This window comes from Pezoporus flaviventris, unplaced genomic scaffold (genome assembly GCF_033815535.1).
Source record: "Pezoporus flaviventris isolate CSIRO_AGI_PZ_B2104156 unplaced genomic scaffold, CSIRO_AGI_Pfla_v1 ptg000054l, whole genome shotgun sequence".
Classification (NCBI taxonomy): Eukaryota; Metazoa; Chordata; class Aves; order Psittaciformes; family Psittacidae; genus Pezoporus; species Pezoporus flaviventris.
The window spans coordinates 8,870,369-8,890,090 of NW_026892602.1; the positions used below are offsets into that span (position 1 = coordinate 8,870,369).

A 19,722-nucleotide genomic window follows, 5' to 3' on the forward strand; every position below is an offset into this window, starting at 1 on the left:
TCAGATATAATTCAGAAATTATTTTTAAGAAATACACTAAAGTTGAATTTGCTGTGTTGTATTTTACCTGGCCTCAAATAATTGTTGAGTTGAAATTACTCAGAAAAGCTGATAAGCATTTTCTAAAGGTGAAGTGATTAAAGGTATTTCTCATTTAGGACTAAAATTACTTCAGTCTTACCTACTTTGGAGGTAAATTAATAAGATGTGTTGGTTCTGAATAAAGATGGCTGCACGGGTATTTAATACTGAATCTTCAATATGAATTAATTTAGAAGTATGTATTTATGTGAACTGAAACATTAAGTGGTAGCTTACTAGACTGGTTTTGGTTGTCTTATGCCACTGGGTGTTTGGAGGTGATGGAAGGAGATTTCACTTGAACAGATGATTCAGTGTTTCAAAAATAATGTGGTGCTGTGTTCTAAGTAATGCTTTGACAGTGAGGTCCAAGGCTGTTGCTGGTCATGGTGCCTATCTCTGAGCTCTCAAGTAAATTGACTCTGTTGCAGTGTTTCATTTTGCTTTAGCCCAACTAGTGGCTGTACAGCTCCAAAGCCATAGGTCTGTGGCTGATAAATTCAGAACTTTGAGTATTCTGAAATCTTTACTTTTCCAAAATTAGAATGAAACATGACCCAGAAGCCCCCAAAACTACTGGAATTCTTTGTGAAAGGGAATCATTCTACTGTCTACGACTGTCACACACACGAGCATCAATAGACTTGTTTCAGATGAAATGCTAGTACCACCAGGATTTTAAATGTTCTCCTAGCTCAGATTTCTGTATAAATGCTTCTTTCTGAATTACTGACATTCAGCAACCCTGTGGTGATATTTATAGGTTGTAGAAGTGCATTTTGTCAGGGATTTTTATATGTATTAAAATGAAAAACTTCGAAAGGATTTCCAGCTATGATTAGGAATCCTTTAAATCTTAAACATATTTAAATATTTTCATTTTAAAATGTATTTTTCTGTGTTCAGAAGCATAAAGGAGGATACAGCTGATCCAGAGAACACGTCCAATGCAGAAAACATGTCCAATCCACAGAACATGTCAGCACAAGAAAACTCTACAGAAAACTGTAGTTCTTCTAAGATTACTTTCAGGACTCACTCAGGTGGTAAACATTTTTAGGATTTCCAACAATTTTGAGACTTTAAGGATTGGGGCTTAAATGTCAACCTAGATGTCATATTACAAAGTGGGGACCTCTGTGGGTGTACAGAGTAGCGCCATGTAGCTAATGTTTAGAATAAGCCACAGATACCTTAGTATAGTTAGTAGCCTGGAGATGCTGCGAGAGTAAATCTCACTAATGTGGCTGTATTGCTATTTGGGGAACACTTACTCCTTGGGAGACTAAGAACTGAATGGAATGTGTAAGTAGGAAATCTCTCCTGTAGACAGGGTTGGCATTTTGCTGTCAGAAGCCATAGGGTTTAAGGAGGTTGAAATGTGTTGAAAGATGCTGGGAGCATTGTTCTCTGGGAGGTTGCTTTTAATTTTTCCAAGACTTAGGATGGCTGAAAAAGATTAAAGGGAAAAAAAAGCCAAAAGCTCAAGAATGTGGTACTCAGTCAGAGGCTTAAAAAAGCTCAGGGCTTTGTCAGTTGCAGGAAGGGGACCTTGCAGCAGTTGGTGCGTGAGTTTAGAGCAGTCAAAGCTGAGTGATTTTAAAATGTTGCAGCAGGCAAAATTCAAATAAGATCATGGAGTGCTTATCATAGAAAGCGTTTTTTCCTGGTGTAGTAGAGTGACTGTAATGCCATGTTGTAAGTTGTGATGGTAACAGCAGTATTAGTTGTTCCAACCCCGAAACTCCTAGTGTCTAAAATTACATGTTTTGGATTTCAAGTAAGTAATGTCTTGAAATGGGAAAAACCTTTACCTGACCTGAAAAACTGTACAATTGTGGTGGATTTTTTAAATTGTACCAGCCACAATACTCTTTTTAGTTAAAATTTTCAGTTGAATTATTAACTTTATAAAATCTTTCCAAATACCAGGTACCCAGTATAAATGGCAAATACGGTCTTGTGATAGTAATTTGCTTGCTAGCAAGCTATGTTTATGGTGGTACTGGAGTATTCTGGAAGTATCTGGTTTCTATAGTATAGATAAGTATAAAATATCTTTCTGATTTCTTTTTAGGTGGTGTACGTCAAAGTAAGGATGTAGAAGACACTACACTGCATCAGCGCCAATGGTACAAAAATTCAGAGTGATTTTTAATGTGAACTGCCAAACAGGACAGTCGTCCTTACTGAGATTAATCTGTTTTGTGAGTAAATAGGTATAATATAGGTAGAAGTATTCTGTTACCTCAGTGTTGAACTTGAGAGGTTGACTGTTGCTGTTAGATATGTATGTATACACACACATCTTGTGAATCCCTTAAGTAATTTCATTGCTCTTTAGCTTACTCCTGGAAGCTAACTTTATCTGTTGAAATTGTGTAATCTTTGATTAGGCATCACAGTACTAGGAATGAAAACAAAACACTCTTTAAACTCAGTTGATAGGTATAAATTCTGATTTGCACTTGTCTGGTTTATGTTCTAACCAAAGACTGGTCCTATCTGAATTACAGCTCGGATGCTTCTGTCTCTGCAGATTGGTATTTGATGGGATGAATCAGTTTTGTGTCTCCCCTTAATGTAATTCTGTTCCTAACAAAAAAGAAAACCAAACAAAAAAAACAACTGATTTTATTCTGAGAATGTCTGCAATGCAAAATTATGGCCCATTTCTTTTTCTCTTTGTTTTCTGCTTTGCGTTTGTTTTGTTCTGATTGGAAGTGGATCCATTATCCTTAACCCTTTGTGGATAGGGCAGTTTCTGTTGTTAAGTAATTTGAGCAGCATGCAGTAGAAATGAATGCTAAGTTTAAGTTTAGATTTATTTATGATTGGGAGTATGCCAAGAGAAGTCTTAAGTGTGGTTTGTGGGCAAAGTCAACTGACAGTGGATCCTGAGAAATGTGTAAGTTTCTCACTTTGGGACTAGGCAGTGCTTCTTTTTGGTGGCTTACAGTTTTTCTTCTGTTAATGCTAGTTACGGGTGACTAACATTTTCTTGTGCAAGGTTCAAAAATATTTTATGTTTTAGCCTATTGGAAAAGTTCTTGTTGATAGGGTGATTGATTGCGTTTAGCTGTATCTCCTGCAGCTTGGCTAGAACAGTTGCAGATCTTCTCCGTTATGCAATAACACCTTGAGATACAAGGTAGCAGTTAAATAAATGAGGGTTTGGATGTGACTGAGGGCATGATAAGGGAAGTAATCTTAATGAATGGATATTACAGTCTATTAACAAGATTTATCTTTTGCTGGTTAAAACCTTTCAGTGTTTGGAGGAAGATTGAGGCATAACAGCTGTAAAACAAGCAGTTGAAAATATTGATGAGATGTATATTCATGTCTGTAGTCAGTTGAAAAGTTTGGTTTGTCTTTCAGAGGTTGGTCTTGCTACTGTTACTGTTTCTTTTGTTGTTTCAAGATCAGACTATGATAGCGTCCTTAAGTGGGGCAGTAAATTTGATTCCTGTAGATATCAAAGTTAGTTAGGTTTCTCCCCCTACTTGGACTAGTAGATGTGCTTCTCCAGAGACAGATCACACTGCTTTAGTAGCGGGCTTGACTGATACCCTGTCATGTACTTTTCTGTCACTTCTATTCATCTGAAAATCAGCTAGTTGCTTGCAACCTAGTGGGAAAGTTCTAGCTTATGCAAAACAGTTTCTCTGAGACTTGGGTTTTTTTTTTCTATTTTGGGAAAAAAAAAATCCAATTATACTTTCTTTATTTTAGTTTTCATCCACAAATAAAGTGGTTTCAAAATGAAGAGACGGTTACAGTGAAAGTAGAAATAGCAAGCACAGCTGACCATAAATGTGAGTTCTCTAAAGAGAAGGTGATTTTCAGGTAGGTTTAACAAATCTAGTATAATTACTAAATGTTTGACTGTCAGCTTGCATTTAATATTTTTAAACTTTTTTTTATGATGTAGTGCTTGTTCAGGAGACAAATTTTATTTGGCTGACATGGAGCTGCATCAGCGTATACTTGCAGAAAAGTCTACATGTGTGATAAAGGATAAAGAGGTTGTTATTATTCTTGTGAAAGAGCAAAAAGGATCATGGTGCAAATTACTGAAGAATAAGGTGAAGTGGAAGTTAATTTGAGAGTTACTGTGTATTCTGAACATACTGAACATTGGCCACTGTGTGCCAATGGAAGTATTTCAAACAATGTTTTTGTCAACAGAATAATCATGTGTCTCTTGATTTTGAACACTGGGAAGATTGTGAAGATGACAGCCCTTTTCCAGGTGGTAAGGAATGAACAAGTTGGTGTTTATAATGCATGAGATGATTAGCATCCTCATTTCTGCATAGGTTTTATCTCAAATATTCTTTTATTTCAGTTATATATGACATTTCACTTGCTCAAACTCTCTGAAAACAGATGAGAGGACCGCTGATAGCAAACTGTAGACAGGAGAGTAATTTTCTGTCAGAATAGCACGGACAAGCAGTTTAAAGTAGTTTTTAGTGGTTTGGAGTAGTTTGTAGTTTAAAGTGTGATTTTACTGTTTTGGTATTCTTTTTTAATACTGCTACATATTGGTTTTGAAGTTTTTAATTTTTTCTTGCTTTATAAATGTTACACTTTGATAATTACTTCTAGGTACTAAAAAAGTGTATTGCACTGGTGCAGTATCAGAAGATTTGGTTGACTCCTCAGAAGTCAGTGGAACAGAAAGTGATGACTAATTTGGATACAGTTTTTTTTCCTGTGATAAGAATTATTCTTCAAAACAGTTGCTTGCATGAATATTTCCAGTAAAATTGATAAAAATAAATGCATAAGTTGCAGAACTGTCCTTCATTTTAGGAGGAAACTAGTGAATAAACTAGCCTCTGGGCTCTGAGAACCTAAAGAAGTACTCCTTAGAAGAACATTACATATGTGTTCTGGTGCCTTCACTTTAAAATCGTTGGCTTTAATGTAAGTGTGCTGTCTAAACAGTAAAATCTAAAGAATTGGTTGAATTTATTAGGAATTAAATTTACTTGGGTTGAATTTATTAGTAATTACAGAGCTTCTGGTTTACTTTGAGTGAATTTGCTGTGTTAGCTGTAGTTAGTAATTTGCCAAAGTTTTCAAAGTTTTTAAAATTTGAGTATGTCAGTTATTTCTACTATATTCATACTATTCATATGTATCAGCTTGTTGGCAATCATCACATTTGTCAGTTCCGCATGAAGAAATTACACTGCAATTCCAGCAGCAGTTTTTGTTACTTCATTGGATATATGTTGACTTGGTATCAAAGATTGTACAGTGCGGTTTGCTATAGTAACTGCTGCAAAGCTTCTGTGACAGTAAATTTAGTATTTGTTTGACATTTTGATTTCTTACGAATGCTCTTACTTTTTTCCCTCTGAATTTATCTGAAAGTCGTTTCTACTATGCGAATGAACAATAAAATCTTGTCTGTTTAGCCTAAGGCTTTGCCTGTTTATATACCATCTTCCAGTAACTAATTGTCACTGTTAGATTTGTGCACATTCATTGCAGTAAAGTAGTCATGTAAAAGAAATACATAATAAATTAATCTGGTATTGATCTCTTTGCATCTCTAGATTTTAAAGCATGTTGTTTTCCCTGATGTAACTATATGGTGATTTAGAATAGAGATGAGAATTTACATGTTTATTTAAAGAAGCCTGAAACATTGGGATGCCTTTACTTCAGGAACAGGAGAAAGACTGTATCAATGCATTTATAGAATCGTAGAATAGTTAGGGTTGGAAAGGACCTTAAGATCATCTAACTCCAACCCCCCTGCCATGGGCAGGGGCACCTCACACTAAAATGACAGTCTATTTTTCTACTTATGCTGACAATTTTTTTAATATTAGCATATAATAAAGCTGCTTCTTTAAGAATATTAAGAATATTGTTGATGCCAGTAGAAAACCATCATGTGACACAGAAAGTTGTTAATGTATGGTTTAAAAAAAAAAGTGCTGTTGGAGGAACCTGATGATTACTGAGCTTACTTAAAACCTTCACCTGTGTACAGGTACTTGGAAAGCTGTAATTGTTGTAGAAGTACTTAGGGAAATAGCTAATGTAACTGTGTTTTGGTCTTGCTCTGTGTTGTGGTGCAAACAGAAGACTGTCAAATCACCTAATTGAAAAATGGAGCCATGAGGCTGGATATTTTTCTTTGACTTGTCCCTTAATAGGATGATGGTCCTCAGATGTTGTTGAAAGGACTTGTGCTTTCAGTATGAAGTCTTTCTCAAATTAATTACATCAAAATACTGATAAGTGTCTTGATAAAATTCCTTTCTTTATCCATTTGCACAGAGTGAATATAGGAGCAGTGTTACCTAGAATCTGTCTACACTTTTCTCAGCAGGGGAAGCGAAAGCTGCTTAAATCTCTATGTTAATGTAGTACTATTTTTGTATTTTTTCATCAGCTACCAAATAGTGTTCCTAGGATGGTGAAGTTACCTTTGTAAAGTCATGATGCTGACAGTAATTGTTTTAATTAAAAAAATAAAATCACCCTCTTCCTGTCAACTGTGCTTCCCATTTTCATTTGATGCTCACCTCCTCAGTCTTCAGTTTTTTGATAGCTAGTGTCTGGTCTGAGAAAACTGAGAACAGTTAGCCTTGGTTTACGTTACTTCTGTCCTTCCTGTGTGGTCTGTTGAATGTGATGCTGATTTCAGTGTGATCAAAAGCATCTTGGCTATGCTGCTAGTAAGTTGCCATCTTCATAATTGAGAAGTTCCCCTTGTTTTCTGCATTGGCATTACTCAAAATAAGATACAATAATATACATGTGAAAAATGGAAACAGCTCTGCTGGACACTATAATCTGGCTCAGAAATCTTTTATTCTTGCATGTTTAACATTTTTCAAGTACTAAAGTGTTGCAAAAACAATACACCAGTATGAACACAATTTTAGAAAGTATAAATGTGTGCAAAACTCAAGTGAATCTCCTTTAACCACTCAAAAACAACAAAAAAATACACTATTCAGTAACTTCTTCTGCTGGAACAACTTCCAAAAGCATCTGAAGGTGCATAGTGATGGGCTCTGAGGGGAGAAAAGTTACTGTTAGAGGCTTATGAGAACAGTATTTCTATTCAGACTTGTACTATTTTCCGAAGAAAATTTCCTGAAAAAAATGATCATTGTGAGTAGTTGTCTGTGTTTTCTGTATTCATATCTCAAAATACAAGGGATGGGGAGTAAAAACCAGATTCAAGATGCAGCATTGTAGGATTTCTAGACTTTGCATTTAGGGTACAGTGCTTCTGATCGTATAATTATGTAATATTTAACAATAGTGGGGGGCAGGAGAGACAGGGATGGATATTTTTCACGTCTTTAAAACTACTAATTCTGCCCTTTTAAGCTGGTTCCCCTTTCCCTCTCATAAGTATTTGTGTATCCTGGTATTCCATAGATAATTGCAAAGAGTTTCTCCTGAGATTACACAAAACACGTTTTATAAATGGTCACGCTGGGTTCTTGCAGGTTTCACTTTACTCAGCAGCACTGTCATTAATTTCGGTCTTAAATGTTCTTAACATTTTCTTCAGTGAGTATAGTGAAATTGCTAGCTTGAGCTCAAAGCGGTCTTTTGTGGCATGAGAATGTATGTCTCCTAATCCTTAGTTAATGGCTAAAGCCAGTGTTTCAAAATGTGGAGAGTCGAACTAACTTTACAGATAAAATAATTCTGTTCCTTTTAAGTCAGTTTCTTCATGCTACTAAAGATACGTATTTCTTTTTTGTAAATGAAGTTTCATTCTTCTTGAAGCCAAACCACTTTTTTTCAGAGGAAGGAGTAAAAATACACCCCCCTTTCCACACCCCAATCATGATTCAGATGGGATGGCCTATTTAATGAGCTTCAGCAGTTAATCAAAAGCTTAGAAGTACTGTTTTGAACTTGGAGCTGGCTATGTGAATTATACTTACTTGATATTTTTTGGGGCCAGTTGAATTTAAAATAAACAAAAAGTACATAAACTATAAGTCCACTACCTATAAATAAAACACAGTACAAATAGGCCAGTTCAGGTGCACTGATGACTGGTGCCAATATCAGTAAAATGGAGGCTAATGTCACTGCGACTGGAATGATGGTTGGTATCTGCAAGATACAAAGCACAAAATTACTTGTTCTTTTGCTGTTCTTAAAGTTGCATGTATGGAAGAATAATTTCATTGCCTTATGCATATTTTCCTTTCGAAATTTCCAGCATCAAATGGGGCAGTAGAGTAGCAAGAAGGATAGGGAAAACTCTTTTCCTATATCGTTGACCAAGTTCTCTTTGCCTAAATGGCAAACAGAAGTGTAAAAATTTGTATTTTAATGTATCTGGGGCCCTGACTCAAGTGAAATGACCTGGGGTCTTAATCTGGGTACTCTTTCAGTGGTAGTCTGCTGACTAATTGTTTCCCATTCCTGAAAACCTTGCAAACGGATGTTAAATATGCAAATATTTAGGATGAGGTTGTGTTTCATTATTTCTGGGAATGGAGGAAAAACCATTTTGAATGCTGAACTTACCTTGACTGGTCTCTTGAGGTCTTTTCTTGTAAACCTCATAACAATGAGTGCAAGGACAGTTAAACCGTAAAATATCCAGATTGCAAAACTGCAGTAATTTATTAGTGTGTCAATGTCACCGGGGATAATATAAATAATAGCAACGATCCCCTAAAAATGAAAAGAAAAATGAGTATAGTCTACTGTAAGAGAAGGCTGAATTTTACTTGTGTCAGTATGGATGATGATCTGTGAATGCTTTTCCTTAAACTTTTGGGTGTAAGTGTATTGCAAGCACCTTTAAAGATAGTGTCCACATCCTGCTAACATAATAGTATTTGTATGCAATCTTAATTACATTTTAAATCAAGACTTAAAATTTGAATGCATTAGTCTGTTCTGTTGTTGACTGTGTATCTAGGAGTAAGTGAAGATGCTAAATACATTTTTAGGTTATTACGGTTACTGGGAGTCAACAGCAATTGAATTTTCAACTTATCTTGGTTTACTTTGAAAATAAACAGGTAAAAATAAGATATTCTAGATTTATTTTAAAATGAGTATATTTTTGTGAGATGTAAATGCATTCTTAGAGGGAGGAAATACAGTGGTAATAGCTTGCTTTTAACATCCTGTGAAGTTAATACTGCCTAATAGTAATAATTTACTCTCTTAATTTGTTTTCATGCTGTGGATTCTTAAACATTTTGATTTTAAAATCCAGTTCTGCAGTGAAACTGTTAAAATTAAGAAGTTGGGGGTGGGTATATAGTGGGTTTTTTTTCTAATATATGTTTAGGAATTACCTAGTTAGTCAAAGATATGTGTCAAGACTGCAGGTAAGGAATTGTGGAAGTGTGTATTCCTAGAAAATTTTGTTGGTAAGTTTTCTGTACATAAAAAATACTTACATAAAATATGATAGCGGGGGCTGGTGTTAAACGCTTGACACTAATGTAAGATAACAACTTTAGCATGTGCCCTTCACGACCTGCAACATAAACAAGTCTGACAAAACAAACACAAGGGAATCTAGTTAGTGTAGCACCTAGACTTTCAACACCTTGCTGGAAAAAAAAGAGTACACTCACTTTGAGGTGTGTTTTACTGTGTGACTACACCCAACTATAAATACTGATATTTCCCTTGATATGCAATGGTATCTAAATTATGTTACAGGCTGGAATAAGGGAAGTAGCCAGTATTACTGGTGAAACAAAGCAGTGAATTTGAAACCAATTCAGAAACAGTATTAAATTAGTGAACTTCAAACTAGTTTCAGAATCAATTTGCACATTAAAATTATTTTGGAAAAAAACATGTTAGCTACTGTGTCCCTTTAAATATTTCATTTTTTAATTTGCTTTGTATCAGAAAGCTGTATTGACAGCCTGTCAACAAACTGGTCTTTAGAGCCCTCTGTTATTCAGCTGTGTTTGAGATTTTAAATATTTATTAAACACTAAATGGAGGCATTAATGGAAGCAATAAGGGACCTTATCATTTTCTAAACCTTCATAGCCAGGTTGACAAACAATATAGTTAGATTTGTGGGTACTTTTTAATTACATATTTTACATAGGGATCAAAAGAATGCCTGTATCTTTGTGTGTAGATACGTATGTATATAGAATTCTTTCTATCCTTCAAAAATTCTCATTTTAAAGTATTTGGGATGGGAGCTTACCTGCCTGCAGTAAAACAGGTCCCATTGGCAGATCCAATTGTAGAAAAGGCCACAAAGACAGGAACTATCCAAGAGGCTGGATAAAGGACTCTATCTCCGAATGTCTGGGATATGGGATTAAAATTAATAATTTTTTCATTTCAGTTTACCATTTGGTATATTGAGTAATGTTGGAGCCTCTTCTGAAGTACAGTAAATGAGTATCTAAAGTATGTCACCATTAAAAACATCAGTTGTATATTTTGTATAGTTACTAAAAATGTGTTTTGCCAGTTGAAGACCTGGATTAAGTCATGAGCCACTCTATAGAGTGGAATATTACGGTGTTTGAGATGCAGCATCTGTAGGAAACACTGGGAGACATGTAAAAAATAAACACACATTCTGTTCAAGACACTTGATTTGGGAATGCCTGCAGAACAGGAAGATTGCCACGCATGCATGAGCTCTTTCAACCTATGTGGAAGGGGTTAACACTAGCAGCGACAGCGTGACAGCCTGAGCCTTGTAGGTGCACCAGTGAAAGGCAATAGTCTCTCAGCACCCTTCAGTTTTCAGCTGTGCTGTGGTATGTGGGCTGCTACTGCAGGATGGAGTAGAGCTAATATAAGTACTGTAAATGCATTTGAAATCAAACTTTTGAAAGGTTTTGCGGGTTTAGTTGAGGGTGATTAACCTTTTATAGCAGGGCAAGCATTAAGAGTAACATCAGTGTTTCTTTGTCCAGTGGTAGGACACACCAGTGCCAAGCAAGAAGTCTGCTTTCAGATGTGCAGACCTCATTATACTGTGCCCTCCTGCTGTTTACCTTTCTGCTGCTCAGTGGCAGTTCTGATTTTGTTGTTAGTCTGACAAGTTCAGTGGTAGCTGATGTGTGGTGTTTAGATTGTAAATTTTGTGGTACATTGAAGTCCTTTAAGTCAATATATATACTGCTGTACTTCTTGATGCCAACAAGATGTTGAAATGCACCGAAGTTCTGAATTTTAATAACGTCTTTTAACATTGTAACTTTTTTTTTTAAATACTTAAGAATTTCTAAGTTCATGTACTTCAGTGTGCTGCACTGCATTTGGCGTGCATGGGACATACTGTTTGTTTTCCCCAAAAACTAATAGTAGAAAAAGTTGCTGCATGATCTCAACAGGTGAGAACCATGTCCCACAGAAAATTTACTGAGTGGAACTGCAGGGACAGATACATCTGTTAAGATTTTAGAAATCTCTATCATCTTTAATTTTATCTGTAATAGTCTTGTAGTAATACAAAAAGGGTAATTCTTAGCTTTGTTGAGGAAAAAAAATAATGAAGTGAATTATGGACTCCTTGCTGCCATCTCCAGCCTGACAAACTTTAATCTGGCGTTTTTGCATGTGCTTTTTTCTCAGAAATACTGGAAATACTGAAAAAGGCAAAGCAGCAGCCATGTGTTATTTTTCCTTCCACTTTCTGGTGCTTATGGAAGATAATCAGCCTCGAAGCTGCAGTGCTCACAAAATGTTAGCTGCAGACTCCATTACTTTTGCTTCCTTCTGTTTGTTTTTTTTTCTTGGGATATGACATAACTACTCTTGTAAGCATCACTGAAATAACTCTTAGATTAAGAAATGACAGTGGATGGTGTGGATAAAGAGGACACTGACAGCTTAGAAATTGATTGTATCCTAAAGAAAAATTACAGGTTCCTTTTTTGCTCATATGACTTTAATGCACACAGCCTTCTCCAGATGCTCTATTACAAAATAAAGTGGCTTACCACAGCAACTGCCCGGGACTGCAGGAGTTCTGTTGAAGTCATTACGGTGAAATATGAAATGTTTATCAGAACGTAACAAACTGTAACCAAGGGGATTCCAATAATTATAGATAGCGGTAGATTTCTAAAGGATGCAAAAGTAAGACTCTATCAGCATTGCTGTATCACTGGTAGAGTTGTCATAGTAAACTGTGGACTCTTACTTTTCCCCATATGCTCTTTAGGTGTATTTACATTTCCTTATTGTAGAGCCATGGAAATCAGGACTTAAAAAAAATTACAAACTTATGAAGCTTTGTCTATTAAGTGCTCAAGCTGAATAACCGTTGCTTTAAAAAACAAGGCAAAATATATGCCTGCTTGTACAGAAATAATAGTGTTCAATTTTTGTCATTAGAAACACTGCTTTCCTACATGGTTTTACCTGTAAGGATTTTTAAGTTCTTCTGTGATGTAATTGAGTTGATTCCTGGAAGGAGAAGCATTCATACAATGTTATTAGCAGTCAGGTGTTGAAATGCTAATACATTATGAAGTCTGGTGTTACTTGTGCTATTGATTTTTACCTTTGCAGTTAGAAGGGTTTGTGGGTTGTTTTTTTTTGTTTTGTTTTGTTTTCTTTGTTTAGTTTGGTGGGGTTTTTTTTAGTGGTAAAACTGCAGGACACAAACCTGTCTGAGCTTCTTAGCCAAATGTCAGCCTCTTGATTCACCATCTTTCCCTCCATTATCTTTTCCTTCTCACAGTATCTTACAAGTATCTCTTGAGATTTTGAAATGAGATTGTCTTAGTTCTTGGATAAAATAATCCCAGAAGAACAAAATAAAAATTTGGCAGACATTATCTCAAATTACAGGACTGCCTTTGAGCCTAAAGCTTTGCAATATCTGAGTCTCTTCAAATGAAAACAGAAGCGCACCCATCACAAGGACTGAAGTGAGTCATGTTGTCTAGAAAATGAGTGAAAACCTTTTTAAGGATTACACCAATCAGAATTACAATTTCAAAATACTCGTTTTTCCTAGAGTGTGTAGACCAGATTAAAACAAGGTTTTTACTTGTCCACTTCTGAAAGTGTGAGGAGTTGGTATTTACAATTCAAGAGACCGATCTTCAAACATCAGTGCCTGGTAGTTATATATACTGAAATAATTAGTTAGGCACCAGCTGCGCTGTCACCTTAAAACAGGTGAATTTCTGAATTAGCAGACTTGAATGCCTGAGTTGGGAATAGAACCTGAAAGAGTGATCCATTTAAAAACAAATTCAGTATAAAGCGTCTACATTGGACTTGCTTTGCTGGAAGTTAAGAGTTATGTTCTCAGTGCCATCCAAAATACAGATCTGATTGCAAGCCTTTACAGTTTGAACATTTAAGAATAGTATTAATGGATCAGATCATGATACTAGATTTATGCCAACAGTCTGTGACCAACTGACATTCCCTTTAGTTTCAGGAATTGAAATGTGTAAATTGTTTTCTGGATTGTGGTAGAGATTAAATATTCCTGCCAGTAAGTTTATCCCTGGGAAAATAATTCTGGAAAGCACTCTTCTGGGTAGTAAATATAAATGCCTTATGTAGAGCGTAAATGTAAACCTAAGTTCATCCATGTATGTGAATATTTTCAAATGTGTCTTGTTAAATCTAATACGGTAGATAATAGATAAACAGATGCGGAGAATAAAATTTAAAGCGTCTCAGGGAAGAATATTTTTTACATTAATTCCAAATGAAAAAAAAACCAAACAATTGGAAGTTGAACCTTATGAATTCTGACCTTTTTTTATGTCCTCCTGTACTAATCAGACACCACTACATTTCATAAGAAATGGAATTTGATGCGTAAGCTGCAGAGGCTCTGGGAAGGCTATTTGGCCTAACATAGTGGCATTAAAGTTTATATTAGTTATTTATATTATATTTATATTCTCATTACCACAGTATCTTAAGTACTGTAGCAACAAAGCAGCAGCTCCTTTCAGGATCTAGTATAGTTCCTTTCCCTTATAAACAGGAACTTGAGGGTTTGGGGGTTTTGTTATTTTTCCAGAATTCATTAAGAGATTCTTAATAACAGGTCAGATGTTAACTTTTTTCAGATCTCATCTGAGTTGTACAGAGGAAGAGTAAACCGGTTACAGGATGTTAAACTGTAACCGTTAAGTAGAGATACCTTACCATCCATCATATGCCCAGAGTCCATTATAAAATGCCAAACCAATAGATCCAAAAGAAACTGAACTGTCCTTGTAAGAATCTTTAAAATTTTCTGTTTTTCCTGCAAATAAGACATAGATTATTGGTCAGTATTGAAATTAATTCCTTTAATCCCCACCAGATGAAGAAACATTCTGACAGTTTAATTAATGCCGATTTTTATTAGTTGATCTGTAGTGCTACATTTCCCACCCAGCCTTTCTCTAAAAGAAAATACCATAGTTCCCAAGAGATCTGGAACTAAAACTCTGAAAACAGAGGTTTATTTTACACCACCTCTGTCCGTGGCAAATTGTTTAACGTCATAGCAGAAATTAAAATAGTTTTTGCAAGTAGTGTGTTTAATTACCTTGTGCAAGGAGAACAATTCCACTTACAATAATGATTGTGACAATGATCATTTTAGCAGCCGTGAGAAAATTCTGGAGATAGCTTCCCAACTTCACACTCAGTGAATTCACTGTTGTAATTGTCACTGAAATACATATTCATGAATTTCTGTATTAAATTTGTCAGAATTAGAAGTTGCTTCTTAAATACTTTCCCCTCCCCGCCTTACTTCACTACTTTTCCATACTGCTGTTTGTCTATTATTATTGATACAGGGGGTTTTAACATACTATGTTTGGATAACTTTTAAAATTGTGGGGAAAACCAGTTTTCTGAGTCAGGCACTGGTGTATCTTGTCTCAAAATCTTACCAATGGCAGCTGCTGCAAGACACTTGATGGCGACTTGGGGTGGATCACAACCGGGATAAAAAGGAGCTAACGTGTATTCCGCAAAGCTGAGACAAATGATTGCAAATGAGCTGGGTTTGGTGACCAGTAAGCTTGTCCAAGAAAATAAAAACGCTGGAATTGGGCCGAAGGCCTCCATAAGGTAAGGATATTCTCCCCCAGATTTTGTGATCATTGTACCAAGCTCAGCAAAGCAAAGTGCACCTGAGTAACAAGGAAAGTGTTACTAGCTTAGTTCACGTGCTTTCTAAAACAGATTATCACTTCTTAATAGGTAGAAAAGTTGAGAAAATAGATATATACAATGCATCATTACTCAGTTCATGTTTTCGGTATGTTTTACTGTATATGCAAAATAAAATTTTAATTACTTGTGAGCAACTGGAAAAAAATACACTGAAGCTATTTTACAGACCAGAACTGACTACTGTTGGTGTTACAGACTTCAACAAAAAAAAAGTACATTCTGATTTTATATTAGATTTCTGCTTAAGAAACCAACACAGTAAGAAGCATCTAAGTGACAGCTGCACTGAGTGACCTACCTTTGGGAAACCTGGAAAAATAGACTTGCTGCACAATTTTAAATTAAAATGTCAACTAAGCTTTGGAGTAGAGTGATACTTCCAGCTGGCATCTTTCTCTGCTGTGTACCTGACAGAGTGCCCATGGAATTCCCTTTTTGGTTATCTTTTTGAAACTCATTTTGAGGTGCTTGGCACTATATTTTCAGAATATAGAATTATAGAATATCAGAATATAGAATATAGAATTAATATAGAATTAAATTCACAAGAAGGAAAATGGCAGAAGTACCTAGCTCACTGCCAGTGAATGTCTCAGTCCCTGTGATATAAGTAGCAAAGCATTGTCTTTATTAGTTACTGGATGAAGTAAGCAAAATTAAGACTTGCTTTCAGAATGAACTGTAAATGTGCTTTGCAGTCTTAAAAACCCATGAACAGCATATACCTTATTTCTCTTTGCTGAATACTGGGACACCTACCAGGATATGTTACTTTGGTCTAGGTGCTAATGGCTAATTTGTGAAATGAGAGTAGTACACAGAAACAGTAGATACAAAGATTTACCCAAAGATTCAGTTCCTTTGTTGATTCATTTACCTAAGGTTGCAAGAATTCCACAGGCTGCCCACATGGTTAAACAAGGACCCACAGCTCCCACATTGGCAAGTACTGATTTTGGAGAAACAAAGATGCCTGAGCCAATAATTGTTCCAACAATCATACAGATTCCACTGATGAGGCCAACCTTAAAATAAAATGAGACATTTTAGTAAAATAACTTCTGATAATTCAGTAATTGCTTCTTGGTATAATGCAGTTATGGTAATTGTCATTAGTGACTTACCTTTTTCAGCTTCTAAAATGCAACTTCTAAAACTAATACATGAAACTGAAGTTTCTCTTTTCTTTGCATACACACCCTGTGGTGTAGTCCTGCTGTTCCCACAAGTCCAGTTATTTGGACTCTGCATGCGTGTGTGTTTGCTGTATTAATCCATGCTTTGACTTGTGTGGGGCTCAAATCTAATGTTGTACAGGTCAGCATCCCCTTTCCACTCTCAAACACTGGAATTCTTTTATGAGCACTTGAGGAATTCTGAATTTTCTAAGCTTGTAAAACCTGATTTCTTGGATGGAGTTGGGTTTTTTTGTTTGTTTGTTTGCTAGTTTGTTTGTTTTTCCAGCAGTTGCTTTCACTTCATTGCTTCAAGTATTAGCGCACAGGAATTTACTTGATGCTGCTAAGTGGTGAAAGAATCATGTTACTTAAGTTTAAAGAGGAATTCCACTCCCTCCTGAGCGCAAGTGGCATATCTGATTTCTATGGCACCGGTAATTTTCTGGAGGAGACACCTTTTTACTTGTATTTCTGTCCCAGTGGCTATAAATATCAGCAAACTTCCAGAATCAGTGAGCTGAAAAACCCATTTCAGCCTCTGAGAAGTACTTGTGGAAGGAAAAGGCAAAATTTCTGAAGTGTCTCACTTGATCAACTTCAGTTACCAGATAGCAAAATAATTCAAAGGCTTCAAAAAATACATATTCTTACTTTTTGTGTTTTTACCAGAGCTTTGAGCAACCTGGTCTAGTGGAAGGTGCCCAACCCACAGGGTGGAACTAGATGAGCTTTATGGTTCATTCCAACCCAAACCATTCTGTGATTCTATTTGACTAGTACTTAGTAGTTTCCTGAACTGCAAGGCACCCACACTGCCGCGATACTAGCACATCGCAGCTAAACTGGGACACAACTGCAGGTTTTGCGTGCTGATGACTGCGCACAGAGCCTCCCTTTGCCAGCCCCTCACACACCGACAGACTGAAGGGGGAAAAGAAAATGGTTTACCTCCTTTTGTAGGTTCATTGCTTGGGGTTCATGGCTCTGAATGGACTGTCCATCCTCTTTTTTGTTGTCTTCTCCTTTTCTTTTCTTCAAGTTTTCTTCACCCATTTGGTTTACTTGCTGAAATCTCTAAGGAAATGCAAACAAAATATTGGTCTAGCATATGAATGTTAAAGTGTACATTGCCAGAAAATACAAATGCATGTGCACACACTTGCTCCCAGGCAAAGGCCTTCCACCCAACTATCCGCTCAGAGATGAAATCCAGGAAGCATTAGTTGCATCTACTTCATCTCATCCATCCTACTTGCTGTAGATTTTCCTCATACCCACCTAGCAGTGGATGTCTTCGGCTCAGGTTACCTTCAGGTGACAGGATGTCCTTCCTGGAGCAATCTAGGTTTTATAGCTACTCCCTCCTTTGAACTATTCCAGAGGTTTAGACAGATTTAATCTCTCTCCCAAAACTATTCTGTTTTCTTATCTAGGAGCCTCCTCTCACCTTCTTGGTTAATTTAGGCCTTGTCTCATTTCCTTGGACGTGCAAGTACCTGCTAAATCAAAGGTGTTTGCTGTGATTGATTGTCTAATTAGCAGCTCTTTGCTTCAAAGAGTTATGGTCTTCTCTGTGTTGACTCAGCCTGAATGTCTCCTACAGAACTTTTTGTTCTGTTTAGAATTAGAATGTAAACAGATTGCTTTCAAATTGATGGGGTTAGGTCCTGAGTCTCAAAAGATGTCTAAGTCTCTTCTCCCCTGAGGACCTACAGCTACAATTAATGGAATCTGAATGCTGAAGATCGTTTTGCAGTTACACAGACAGTAATTCAGGAATGCATCATGTTTAGGCAGCTTAGCTAGTATACAGAAGTTCTTCACTACAGAAACCATAGCTTTTTACATTATCTCAGAACACCTATCTCCATATCAGTCTTCAAAAACATCTGAGCTGTTAGTACATCCAGTTTATGTTTTGAATTAAAGATTTTCAAAAGGAATCCATAATGAATCCAACCTTTAAGATTAAACCGTGAACAGAAAATTGCCCCAGTAAGGAATGCGGGGCCTGGGTCACTGAATTTTATTACAGCTTTGTGCCCAATTTCTCTCCTTTAAGTCATGTATTAGAATGTTTTAACAGTCATCTTTTAGCAGTTATACATTCACTTACCTTTTCTTATTTATGTTTGCTTGGTGTTAATTGGGCCCAGGAATCTCTGTGTAGTGTCTGTCTTTATTTCTCCCGTTAGATTTAGCAGCCACTTAGAGAGTGAGAGATGTTCATGTCAGAAACCAGAATATGCAGAAGCAGCAGTGGCTTAAGTACAGAGGTTATAAAAGGTAATCATTAAACCCATTCTCAGCCAAGAAGCTTTCAGATATGAACCACAGGTAAGCCAAGACTGCAGTTAGTTTATCTTTGAAAAAAGAAAGAAGTCTTTGTTCCATTACTGAGAATGTTTGTCCAGTACCTAAGTAAGTGGTATATTGCATAGTGAGAGTGAGCCATTGAAGAGTCTATTTTGAAGATTTTATATCAAGCAATTTCTAACTTAGAAATGCCTCTGAAAGATAACCTTGAAGAGGTTGTCACATTATGGGTGCATTAAAAACATGAGTCCAGATGTTAGCTGTAAAACTGTTGATGTTTTTATTTTGAGCAGGTAGAGAAGTGTAAGCAGGGATTTTTTTCCTTTGTTTTTCATTAACCTGGAGGCAGCTGAGTGGACAGCTTGTGTTCCCTTCACTTGCTGTTCCAATTAATTTTTCATTTTTGTAAATGTTTAAAAGTCCTGCTTTACTGACAAGTGCCATTCTCTCTGTTTCCCTACAGCTGTATAGCCTTCAAAAATGTGTTGCTATCCTGAATGCTGAAACCACAGTACCATCTTTCATTCTGGCTAGTCATTCCTAAAATACTTGCACAAAACAAGCCTTAATCATGTTTCACTTTGTTGTTTTTGGCAGCACAGCTCCACAGCTCCTTCCCTGCTCCAAATCAGTAAGTCCCGATCAACCTGCTCTAACTGCAGCTGACTTTACTTTTTTTTTCCTCCAATATCTGCTGTTAACAGTAAAAGATATACTGGTATTAGCTGCTGATGTTAAATACAGGTTTATCTTGTTAAGATAATGCCTCCTGAACAGTAGCACTACAGGACTGGAAATAAGGCCAAGTGGTTGGACCTAAGTATCAACACAGCATTATCCTGGTGATACGTGGATAGGCTCCACAACTTGTTAAGGTTGTAAAGTAGGCATGCTTTATTCAGCGCTGAGGTGCATGGGGGATTGCTCCTCCAAAATCATGTGCACCCCAGCGTTGTTCTCCTCTATATTTATCCTCTAAACT

General features: G+C 36.4%; 2 protein-coding genes across 13 annotated transcripts in view; one reads left to right on the forward strand and one right to left on the reverse strand.

Moving 5' to 3' along the window:
- The window catches only part of TDRD12 (tudor domain containing 12), a 33,957-nt gene extending 28,439 nt beyond the window's left edge, over positions 1-5,518 (forward strand). For 5 of the 9 annotated variants that reach the window (XM_061469143.1, XM_061469145.1, XM_061469147.1 and 2 more), the window contains 6 exons: positions 988-1,127; positions 2,159-2,213; positions 3,817-3,930; positions 4,016-4,169; positions 4,273-4,339; positions 4,696-5,518. In XM_061469143.1, the coding sequence (XP_061325127.1) occupies positions 988-1,127; positions 2,159-2,213; positions 3,817-3,930; positions 4,016-4,169; positions 4,273-4,339; positions 4,696-4,781 (616 nt within the window). In that variant the 3' untranslated portion in view covers positions 4,782-5,518. Of the gene's footprint in view, positions 1-987; positions 1,128-2,158; positions 2,289-3,816; positions 3,931-4,015; positions 4,170-4,272; positions 4,340-4,695 lie in introns of those variants that run through there. The other 4 variants (XM_061469144.1, XM_061469146.1, XR_009746174.1 and 1 more) reach the window with 4 other exon arrangements.
- A 1,387-nt stretch (positions 5,519-6,905) lies between these two features.
- On the reverse strand, positions 6,906-18,686 carry SLC7A9 (solute carrier family 7 member 9). Of its 4 annotated transcripts, XM_061469139.1 has the most exons (13): positions 18,541-18,686; positions 17,373-17,496; positions 16,124-16,271; positions 14,961-15,203; positions 14,609-14,734; positions 14,221-14,320; positions 12,463-12,507; positions 12,039-12,162; positions 10,283-10,386; positions 9,507-9,603; positions 8,617-8,766; positions 8,022-8,196; positions 6,906-7,130 (listed from the first exon to the last, which is right to left on the reverse strand). In XM_061469139.1, exons 2-13 carry the CDS (start codon positions 17,475-17,477, stop codon positions 7,066-7,068), a joined length of 1,482 nt encoding a protein of 493 aa, XP_061325123.1. In that variant the 5' UTR covers positions 17,478-17,496; positions 18,541-18,686; the 3' UTR covers positions 6,906-7,065. The 4 variants fall into 4 exon arrangements, with proteins under 4 accessions (XP_061325123.1, XP_061325124.1, XP_061325125.1 ...); XM_061469140.1 differs by lacking the exon at positions 14,609-14,734; XM_061469141.1 differs by lacking the exons at positions 10,283-10,386; positions 12,039-12,162.
- Positions 18,687-19,722: the final 1,036 nt, after the last annotated feature.